This window comes from Amia ocellicauda, chromosome 4, assembly GCF_036373705.1.
Source record: "Amia ocellicauda isolate fAmiCal2 chromosome 4, fAmiCal2.hap1, whole genome shotgun sequence".
Lineage (NCBI taxonomy): Eukaryota > Metazoa > Chordata > Actinopteri > Amiiformes > Amiidae > Amia > Amia ocellicauda.
In genome coordinates this window covers 15,008,961-15,021,158 of record NC_089853.1, presented here as the reverse complement: position 1 = coordinate 15,021,158, position 12,198 = coordinate 15,008,961, and the positions used below count along the sequence as shown (strand labels likewise).

Below are 12,198 nucleotides of genomic sequence, written 5' to 3'. Positions count from 1 at the left end.
TTTCTTATTAACACAGACAGTCGAACGTTAACTTCTGACTCGTCTACTCTATGGAACTACTGTAAAGCAACATTTATTTAACAGAAGAACAGAAGAAAAATGTTTATTCATATGACATAATATGATGCATCTGTAGATATACAGTGTATGGATCTACATATTTGGAGAGAAATTTTAATGGCATCCCCTGAAGCATTGTGAAGATGGTTTTCAACTATTCAGAACGATGGGTTACCGAAAACAAGCAACTTACGGCATATATTGGATGTGGAAAGATTTTTGAAAAGGAGAGAAAAAAAAATACAAATTCTTACTAACAAATTCCATAATGTTTTAAAAGACTGCTACAGTGGTGTACTTCGAAATATAAATATTCTGTCAAAGTCCTCACTACTGCCAGGAACCAATTGTTATCACATCTCTAAACTGTTATTAAGAACCCAAACGACACATTTTGTTCCCCTCTCCCCACAACCATCTGCATGTTAAACAGTAAAGTTCTAAAATTGGGCCTGCAAATTGCTTAATGACTGAGTGCAAGTTTTTCCTGAGGGGGAACGAGCCTAAGAAACACATAAAAATAGGGGAAACAATTCAGCATCTCAGTTTGCAGCAAATAAGGCTTTATTATCTCCTCAGGGCATTAAATGAGGCACTTCTTCACTTAAAACCTCCTTATGAACTTGTTAAAATTAGCGTACTGCTGTTCTTTCTTCAGAGGCCAGACCATACTGAGCCGAGTGTTTTAACTCCACACACTTAAATCACATCATTTGTACAACATGCAGACAATCCTAAGCTTACCAATTAGCGAAGATAAATGGGTCTTCTTCAATAATAAAGTTATCGGCCCTTCATTGCAAAACCCAAAGATTTCCATCGCTTTAAGGCGATCCTAACATGCATGTTATGAGGCCAAAGTAGCCAAACCTCAAATGTTGACCGCTGTGGTACACTTACAGTGGGAAAAGACACCCAACCAAATGCAGGCCCTATTGGTTTAACCCAGGAGTTACGTTCAGGACATCTGAGGAGCAAACTGATTTCCCTACGTATTTGTGTGAACATTGCACAAGGCTAACTGGGTGTAGTCATGATGTTCTGTAACCCTGAAAACCCTAAAATCATCATCATCATCATCATCATCTTCCCAGTAATCAAATTAATCCCCCCATTAAACTTAATAGAATGCTCCCGGCAGCGGCATTGGCAGAGCTATAAACATCCTTCTGTTGGAGAGTCTGTGGCAGTCCCTGCAGGGTCCACAACAGACACTTTTGTGTTAGGGCCTCCTCTGTGTTGGGCTTGCTGTGGTGTCTCACATATTGACATCAGCTGCAGAGACTCCTAGGTATGAATATGTACAGGTTTCGGCACACACGTGGTGAATGTTTGTGGAAACATTATGCCCTGTGGATTGGCTGGGGGATTCCACTAGCCCTACTCCGCAATGAAACTCAAGTGTGTTGAAGGTCATGTGTTGGGGGGAGGTCTGAATCTACTTCAGCTACAGTAACACAAGCCCTGGTCTATTTACTGTATAACATCAACCCCACCTCCCACTGTGCAACACCCCCCAGAAGAATGGACCCAATAAAGTTATTCTGTTCCACAGCTCCTGCTTGTTCAATCCCATTTCCACACTGCCACTCTTAGCTGCTGAAGTGTGTGTGTGTGTGTTTGTGTGCGTGCGTGTCTATGGAGGGGGGCACTGCTGCTAGTGACAGCTGGCCAAGGGGAGCACTCTGAGCTGCGTGGCTCATCACTCCAAATCAATGGGGTGGTAAGGGAGGAGGGGGAGGGGTGGCAGATCTGAGTAGAGGGGTGCAACAATGGGCTTTGAGCCATACTGGTTTGACTTATGCCTCGGTTCCACTGGCTTAAGCATCCATGCCATGCCGTGCTGTCTGTATGTGGATTTCACTCCATGCTGCTAATAAAACTCTAATTTCTTCATTAACCCACACGGTCCGGACACATCATAAGCAAAACCGAAGGCAGCCCGGTGTATGCGCTAGTCGACATTGTAAGAAAGTGGTTCACAGGATGTGTTTAAAAAAAAGGGATGTGGCAAATTAAGCTCTTTTTGCATGTATGCATTTATTTTCCTCTGCAAACAAATAAATACATATCATGGGGGGAACAAACTATTATTTAAAGGAAAAGCCCTTTCCATTTATGTCTGTCTTTCATTGATTAACCTGGGGAAAGGGATTCCACTTCCCTGCCTTCTTTTTGAACTTTGGGTGGAGAACTGCAATACTTTATAATGACAACACAGGGAACACAACAGTCACTGAACTGATGCCTGCACAGGTACATTGTTAACATGTGACCCAGTCAAATTTAATAAAAAAAAAAAATAGCAGCAGCAACACACCTCAGCTTTTGCAAGTAAGATTTATTATTATTATTATTATTATTATTATTATTATTATTATTATTATTATTATTATTATTATATTTAAATTGCAATTATCAGACTGGAAAAATCAGGTGTTATTATTGTTTATATGAAGTGTCACATGTAATAATACTGTAGCAAAAGATCCTACACCTATATTGATCCTCATTTCCTGAATGGTTTTGTAGTCCTGTAAGGTAACACAGTCCTGCTAACTATGTGTGGTAATGAAGCAAGCAAATTTCCACTTTTGTTGAAAGAACAGCTGTGAGGTGCAAGAGAAGTATAGGGTCTGCCTGGCAGTTCATTAAAGACACAATGGGGAGTCACTCACTTGTCCTGTTCGTTCTGCAGAAGTCCTGTACAAGCTGAACATCATTGAAATCTCCATACATACACCAATCTGTCAATGTACCTTTTATTCTCAGATATGCATTCTTGGCCATGTTCAACAGTTTTGTATTGTCGGTCAACAGAGGAACAAGAAGGCAATGACAAGAGTTTTGCATTTGTCCTGTGTTCACTACAACACTGACTTTTTAAACTGCCTCAGATTTATATTCATAAATATTAGCCGCAGCATCAAGAGTACTTGTTACAGGGTTTTGCAAGTTCTGGACTTCGAGATGCCTTTTCTGTGTCTTGGGGAAGTTTTTAAATGCTTGGGAGAAAAATCTGACTTTTTCCTATATCAGAATAGAAGAAAATCACATTTGTTCAGAGAAAACATCACACCAGAACTTTAGAAATGTCAGTATTAGGTTTTAAAGGATAATTAAGGTTGCAGGGCCCTTATGTTTTCATTGATTATCTTCAATTGTATTGAAGTGAGAAAGGAGGCAAGTGAACTAGAGTTATTTTCACAAATCTAATCTAGGCAACCCCCAGAAAATATGAGACATTAAAATGAGAGTATCAGTAAGCTATTTTTGATTATTTGTATCACTCTTCCTAAAACCAGATGATGCACATTACTGCGGTGCTGAGGCCGCCCACTGTGAAAGACCCAAAGGAGAATTGAAAAAGCCCATCCACCAAAAAGCCCAGGCAGTAATGTGAAGACAGAAGGGACCGTCTCGTGAATTGGCTGCCAATTCATTAGGATCTTTTAAGAAACCTTTTGGATAACGCCTGCAGGATTAATTAAATGGCCAGCTCTCATTTGTAACGTTTTTTTGTTTACGTCGCAAAATCTGTTCCTCGAGGGTCCTAAAGCCTTTGACAACATGGGGCTCTTGGCTATTGAAAGAATCTACTACTGCGCAACACACTGCCTCCTCTCTCTCGCTCCCCTCTCTCCACTCAGGGCTTCACAAAGGGCACATTGTATCATTCAGGCTAAAACCTTCATTTGCACATTACATCTAACAAGTAACTATGAATAAGTGTATACACTGTACTCCCTGCCCTGGCCTAGTTATGAAACCAAAACAATAAAAACAAACAGACTAGGACTACAACAGCCGCCTAGGTCGTCCTCTTTACGCAATCTTCACTGTATTAACAATCATAACAAAGCAAACAAACAAGAATGAATGTGTTTTTTTTTGTTTTTTTTCCTTTCTCCTCTCAGAAATGAACAGCTGTAGAACGATTGTCATTGCGTACTTTACTTCATTATTGCGCCGGAGTGGGTCCCAGATTAGGAAGGGTACATATGGGGGGGGGGGACAACAACCTTTCTGTATTTATTTACTTACAGACTGTACAGGCTGTGCTGCTGCTGACAGATTTCCATTCTAGGCAATGGAAAAAAAGGTCAGCGAGATCGAGCAATCAGAAGGCCTTGTACGCTCACAGATAATGCCTGCATAGGCTCTGTGGAATGAGTTGCGTTTATTATTAGATTATTAGAGTCCTCTCTCCCCAGGTTGTCTGTGCTGCAGAGAGAGCACCCATACTAAAATCTCTGTATATTCTGGAGCTCTTGTATGGACCACAGAAGTACCCCTGCCCCCATGCCCACAATCCCCTCCACTCCCTCCCCACACCGATATACCCTCCAGCCTTTGCTTGCTCTTGAACACTTATCTCTGCGATAACATTAAGCTGAAACAATAGCTCCGAGTTGGGGAAGGTCAGATATAAATGGGACGTACATAATGCCTGGAACGTTTTAGAATCCGGGTCGAGGCGGTACATGGGCGACTTAGCACTTAATGATGAAGTCGGTCGCAGTGACATGTGGTTAGGCCACAATAGTGGGGGGGGGGGTTAGGGGTGCTGGGGACACCTGTCAGGGGAACATGCTTAAACAAAGCCAAATCCCAGAGATCCCAATACATTGACATCTCCCAATGCTATTACCAAGAGGATGCAACTGCCCATCAATTCAGTGGATTAACTTGTGATTCCCCACTTCTTCTGATTAAGAATTGTTATACCATGACATTAATCTCAGCGCCCAAGCACCATAATGCCAGATGCGTGCCTACCACTGCGGTAGTGATCGCAGAGATTACCGGGGATGTGATTCAGACTTTATTGACTGTATTTAATCTAATCTCTAGACTTTTCCCCATTTATTTTTTTTCCAGCCAGCTCGAAAAGATTGATTTCCTGATCTAGTGCCCCTAACCCCTCCCTCCCTCCCATACACACTCATTGTGGCTGCTCTGTGTTGTAAAAGGGGGCAGATTTCTCTAAGTGACTAATTAATCTAAGTACTGAGATGCTACTGGGGGCACCTGTCTCTTCAATGGGGTGGACACCCACAACTCGAATTGGCAGTAAAACCTACCAGACAATTTAATTAATCTGTATGTTTGGTTTGATTCTGTTTTGGATTTTCAAAAGGGAACACAAGCTCATATTATTTCAAGTCACTTCTGTACTGCAGTAGCCTGCTGGTGCTGGGTTCAGTCTGATCATATCTCAGCATAGTATACTATATTGTGCAAACCCCATCCTCTTAGGTTGAACTTTCACAAAAAACTACAGAAATTATAATTCAGGATTAATCCTAGGCCAGCTATATAAAGTGTATTGGGTGAAGACTACAGTATTAGGAATTTATGCATCTTCATCTGTAAACCATCCCGATACCAATTAGTTCTCAACCAAGACTGAAGCATAGCCCATGAAACTGAATAGATCACACCAATGTAATTTATATACATTGCATGTTAACTGAGAGGGCATTAAATTGCCTAAAATGACTTTACACTTTCGTTTCCAAAAACAAAACCTGTACGCACACACACATACCAGCACTTTAATTAATTAATTAATTTAACTTAACATAGTTAAACTAATAAACTAGTAATAAAAGCCTTTTGCTGCTCAAACTGAAAATTAACTTCACTATCACAGAAGTTATTTCCCCACAAGAGGAAAGCAGTTATGGTAGATAACTGCTGCCCCCTTGTGAAAAGAAAACTTGTAAATAATGACAGTTGTATATTTTGATATATACATTATATGTATTATAAATATGTGTGTGTCTCTACTACCCAAATCATTGATTTGCCAATGAGAAAAAGCTAATGGCATTTTAATATGCAAACAAATAATTGCAACAACTTGTTTATTATACTATCAGAAATGTTACATGTAACATTAAGTTTTTAAGAAAAAATACCTTACCAATACAAATACATATATAAAAAAGTGACAGATACACAAAAATCACCTCTTCTAATTTGCACTAGACATTTCTTTTGAATAACAACATTACCTCTTCATAAATGCTAAGGAATTACACGGACATTAGAGGTAAACTCGTCGAAAGCGTAACAAAGGAGTGACAACCAAACCCATTCACAAAGGGATTACTGATTGTTTAAAGAGTGAAGTGTTGGATCTGTGAAAATAATCCACAGTTGCACTGTGTCACCACCTCTGGTTGATCCCTTGTTTATTCTTAGTGGAAATACTAGTTCTGTGATTATTCATTATCTCAAGCCACTACATAAAGTTGCAGTTGAAATTATGCACACCCTTCATTTGAAACAGCCTCATTTGGTGATTAATTTGGTTAGATACTGGTAAAAATGTTCATTAACAATATACTTATCCATGGTATCTTACATGTGGTGAACACTGATTCAGCCTAAGCAAAAAAAAAGAAAAAGACTCCAACTGACTGATCTATACATCAAGTTTCTATTTTATATATACATTTAAACCACACTGAAAAACTATTTGGGGGGTATGGCAGTATTAGGATAGCAGCTAGAAATGACATTTTAAAATCCCATTTATTAGAACCTAGTTAATGATCTTGCTTCCACATTTACAGTATATTAGAGGTTGAGCAGAGACATTTGCAGGCAAATATTATTCCCCCCTTTCACATGAAAATTTGGTTGGTTTAATAAATATTGTTTAACCTTTGGAGTTGGACTTGTAGTGGGAAAATGTACTTTTATTATTTCCTTTATATTCTCTATATATTATTAATGGTTTCATGTTGCTAATTCAGTCTGGTCTATAAATAAATAATTATTTTGTATTTACTCTGTTCTGGGGACTACTTTAATTGTTAGTTCTTAATGCATTTCTGTCCGAGGGGTTACTTCAATCAAGTATCGTCTTCTCATGATTTCATTCAGCCACTGACTTCTAGGATATTCAATCAGCTGAAACAGTTAAACAGTTCAAAGGTTGTGTGTTTTGGGGCACAGGTATTTGATTAAGGACTTAAAACAATGTCTTTGATAAACATCTGCTAACTAAGAATGCTGACCATCACCAATCAACTCATCAAACACTTCAACAACAGTAACAAACTTAGGTCTGTGTTAATTCTTATATATGTAGTAAACTATTGTGTTCAACTGTATTTTAATAATCCACATCCAGATAATCAACATCCAGAGTTCTTGTCTTCACTTCAGTGAGAGGAGAGCTCCAGGTTAACCTGTATTTATGTTTTTCTATATTAAACTTGTTACTTCTTCATCGGTGTATCCTGGGATTTACTAAAACCACTACAGAGTGTCAATGTATTTCCCATTACATGTTCAGATTAACCAGTGTTCAAAAATAAAAAATATAGGCCTATACATAGATAGATAGATATGACACACACACTTAATAAAAGTAAAGAAACAGCTTCCAAATAAGGATACACTTGTCACACTTGGAAACACTTGTCTGCAACAATGTGTATTACTACCACACCATTTTAACCTACTGTTCTGCAACCACAAACGCACAGCTTTTATATTTATCATTTAGCGCCACCTAGTGGATAAATAACAACTGACTGGTATAATTGATGAATTTGAAGAGATATTCAACCCATTTCATCCTAAAACCATAACATGTCCATTGCTCAGCAGTCTAACACAGTTTACAGATTCCTAACAGAGCAATTATTTACATACTTTTACATACAGATAAACAAGTAGTAACAGAAAGTACAACTGAAGGGTTTAAATTGTTTTAAAGCCTCCCACTACAGACAAACATAGACAACATACATACAAATGCATTTCAACAATCTACTTTACTTACCATCCAAAACAGAGTCCCAGTGGCTAAAGTCTGGTACTGTTCAATGGTGGACAGCACACTAAAGATCAGGCATGCCAGCACAATAAGAAATCTGCAACAGAGAGAAATACATGGTCATTTATGTAATGCTGCTTTTACATACAAGGTGGGTTTGAAGTTTTCCCATCTAGTTTGAGGAGAATATCACCCTAACCCTCAATTCAATGTCCTTGATTGTTTCATCCTACACAGCAGTGTTGGGCAGTGGCGTAGGTTTGGTTTCAGAATTGGGGGGGATGTGTCTCCTACGCTTATGGAGCCAGGCATACGTTATTGGGGGGGACAATGTAACATTCTCTCAACATTGGGGGGGAAACGTCCCCCCGTCCCCACTAAACTTATGCCTATGGTGGTGGGGAACCCTGGTCCTGCAGGGTCTCTCTACATCTCCACCTGCTCACAAGCTTGGAAAAAGTGCCAGATTTGCTGGACATTATTGCAAGGTATAGGTTTTAGTTCAATTATTAGTTCATCATTACACCTTCGCCTATATATACACATGCAAATATAAAGCATTGGCATTTCTAATATATTGTAGTTCTTTTTAATTTGAATTGTAAACTTTGTGTGGTAATGCTATGGGAGGGCCTCTTATACACTCACCTAAAGGATTATTAGGAACACCTGTTCAATTTCTCATTAATGCAATTATCTAACCAACCAATCACATGGCAGCTGCTTCAATGCATTTAGGGGTGTGGTCCTGGTCAAGACAATCTCCTGAACTCCAAACTGAATGTCTGAATGGGAAAGAAAGGTGATTTAAGCAATTTTGAGCGTGGCATGGTTGTTGGTGCCAGACGGGCCGGTCTGAGTATTTCACAATCTGCTCAGTTACTGGGATTTTCACACACAACCATTTCTAGGGTTTACAAAGAATGGTGTGAAAAGGGAAAAACATCCAGTATGCGGCAGTAATGTGGGCGAAAATGCCTTGTTGATGCTAGAGGTCAGAGGAGAATGGGCCGACTGATTCAAGCTGATAGAAGAGCAACTTTGACTGAAATAACCACTCGTTACAACCCAGGTATGCAGCAAAGCATTTGTGAAGCCACAACACGTACAACCTTGAGGCGGATGGGCTACAACAGCAGAAGACCCCACCGGGTACCACTCATCTCCACTACAAATAGGAAAAAGAGGCTACAATTTGCACAAGGTCACCAAAATTGGACAGTTGAAGACTGGAAAAATGTTGCCTGGTCTGATGAGTCTGGATTTCTGTTGAGACATTCAGATGGCAGAGTCAGAATTTGGCGTAAACAGAATGAGAACATGGATCCATCATGCCTTGTTACCACTGTGCAGGCTGGTGGTGGTGGTGTAATGGTGTGGGGGATGTTTTCTTGGCACACTTTAGGCACCTTATTGCCAATTGGGCAACGTTTAAATGCCACGGCCTACCTGAGCATTGTTTCTGACCATGTCCATCCCTTTATGACCACCATGTACCCATCCTCTGATGGCTACTTCCAGCAGGATAATGCACCATGTCACAAAGGTCGAATCATTTCAAATTGGTTTCTTGAACATGACAATGAGTTCACTGTACTAAACTGGCCCCCACAGTCACCAGATCTCAACCCAATAGAGCATCTTTGGGATGTGGTGGAACGGGAGCTTCGTGCCCTGGATGTGCATCCCACAAATCTCCATCAACTGCAAGATGCTATCCTATCAATATGGGCCAACATTTCTAAAGAATGCTTTCAGCACCTTGTTGAATCAATGCCACATAGAATTAAGGCAGTTCTGAAGGCGAAAGGGGGTCAAACACAGTATTAGTATGGTGTTCCTAATAATCCTTTAGGTGAGTGTATATTTGACATCAACAAATGTCATAATCCAGCCTGGAAACAGCTATACATATATATATAAAAAAAAGAGGTCACACATTCCTAACAAAATAATGTAATTGCCACAAGGAATGACACCTGCATCTCTCCTGCATTTCCTCTGTGCTCTGATTATGATCACATGCATAAACCCTCTCTCCATTTCTATTCTGTTACCCAATCCCTAAACCTGATGCTAACCTTCATCTTAACGGTAATACACGTGATCAACATCAGAACTCGGATGGCGTGCAAGAGATTCCTATGGTATTCCTATGGTATTCTTACATTAACGCATTAGGAATTTGTGGCTAGTGTTGTCAACTGTGCCCCAATAATAAAGAAATACATATATACAGTGGCTATAGGAAGTATTCACACCCCTTGGACGTTTTCACAATTTGTTTTTTAAATTCCAATGCATTTAAAAGTGTTTGTTTTCCTTTGATTAACACAACCTATTCAAAGCAAAGATACTACCGTGAGGACCAAGGAGCTTTCAAAGTAGTAATTTATTTGAACCCAAATTGATTTGGGTTTCTATTACTCCTCTTGTCTTGTGTATTTTGTACAGTAGGGGGAGTGTGAATGCATTTAAGAGTACATGTGTTCCATACATACACTACAGAAGAAACAGACCAATTGGTAAATGGTTGCTATGGACAGCATGTGTAAATGACACATATTGCATTACATATATTCTGTAGTTTATTTATTTAACTTTTATAATATCACACTGATTCAATGACTATTAATTTATATAATATAATCTAGTATAAAATAATGTATCCCTGGATAAGGTAATCTGCTAGGAAAATAAATATAAATAATTAATAATAATCCAATAAAATGATGTCCCCCACTCCAAATCTCTTAAGATTCTTGCCCCCTTGTTCTGTGGAGTAAACTAAGAGTACAGAACACTCCTTTCCAGAACCTCACACACACCATGGGAACAGCACAAAAAACTCTAATCCAATTAGCCAACACTGGGTTTACGCAACATCCTGAAATGTACTTGGATTACTTATCCAACACAATGTATAAAGTGTCCACAGGAAACGCATTACAAAAGGTACTTGAACTTTACCACCTCACTGACAATACAATACAGTAAAATAAACTTGCCAAATACAAGCACACAGCTAAATCGGAGTCTCAGAATAAAAGTTATTGGATCGAATGGCCTCCTCTCGTTTGTAAACTTTATGTTCTTATGTTACTGGGGGTGGTGTGAAATCTGTGTGGTTGCTGAAAGGTTCATGCAAGTTCACCCAAACGACAGATCGTAAATCAAGACTTCTTTCCTAGTGATGAACACGAAACCAAATCAATTTAATGCAGTACTCGGGCCAAAACTATGACAGCCATTAGCAGGCAGTCATGTCATTTTTATTTTTTACTTTTACACATGATCATTTCGGGGTGGAAAATTAAATGTGTCAGAGTGTATCTTTCTGACACATCACTCTTTAAGTTCATTCCTGCATTGCCATGTCTTAGTAAGTGTGCAGCATCATCACGTCTCTTTCCATAGTCAAATTTTTCAACAGATGTTCAAGGGTCCTGAATGGAAAAAGCCAGGGCAGATGGTGAGGTTCCGAATAGCATCCCCTACATTTTATAATGGTTAGATTTCTAGCTTCATTCATGTTTAATCTGGCTTTTCAGATTAATTTAGATATGATGAGGCTATACCAAGCAAGAATTCCACAGATGGTATTTCAGGTGGCACATTTCTTTATATAAAAGTAAAACTATGGTTCCCACTAAAAGCTGACAGTTTAACTGAACAGGAACCACAATGGCAGGCTGTAAGAAACAAAAGCAAATCTACTTCTGCCAAATGGATTTCACCCTACAGTTAAGTAGTACTATTGCATGGCCCATATAAACTCCTCTACAGGTATAAATCACTATGCAGCTACTATGTGTATCAACAAATCTGTTGTTGTACTGAGATTGAAATGAAACCTAAAGACATCTTAAAGATAGTGGCCACTCTTTTATACAGCTGGGAGGGAGTGACTGGTTTTTGGCATTACAGCCTACACATAAGATAAAAACTTAACTTTATAGGGAAAGTTATATTCCAATTAATTCAGATAAGGATCTATAGCCGAGGCCTCATTATGCTCAGCGAACTCGGTTTCTCTCACCATAGCTAAGTTTCACGAAGAAACAGATTTAGACATCGAGTCATTGAAGTTATCTTTTCAAGTGAATAAAAATCCATCCCTTCAGATATGTTCAGATCTTCTCAATATTGCATGTCCCTCAGGCACAAAGTAAGAAAAGCTTCATAACACTTGGTATACTCGAAGTCAGAGCACCAGAAGGTGGCTGGTGGACAGACATTTGTGAAGGTTGCACTTTAGACAGCACAGGCTTTGTGCGAGGAAGCTTGATGGACCAGTTTTTAAAGACATCTATAACACTATTCAATAACCCTGCCTATAA

At 39.2% G+C, this 12,198-nt stretch overlaps 1 protein-coding gene across 3 annotated transcripts in view; it reads right to left on the bottom strand.

Annotated features, from left to right (window-relative positions):
• kcnq1.1 (potassium voltage-gated channel, KQT-like subfamily, member 1.1) overlaps positions 1 to 12,198 on the bottom strand; it is a 343,893-nt gene that overhangs the window by 305,191 nt on the left and 26,504 nt on the right. For all 3 annotated transcript variants that reach the window (XM_066701065.1, XM_066701066.1, XM_066701067.1), the window contains exon 3: positions 7,865 to 7,955. In XM_066701065.1, the coding sequence (XP_066557162.1) occupies positions 7,865 to 7,955 (91 nt within the window). The remainder of the gene's footprint in view (positions 1 to 7,864; positions 7,956 to 12,198) is intronic.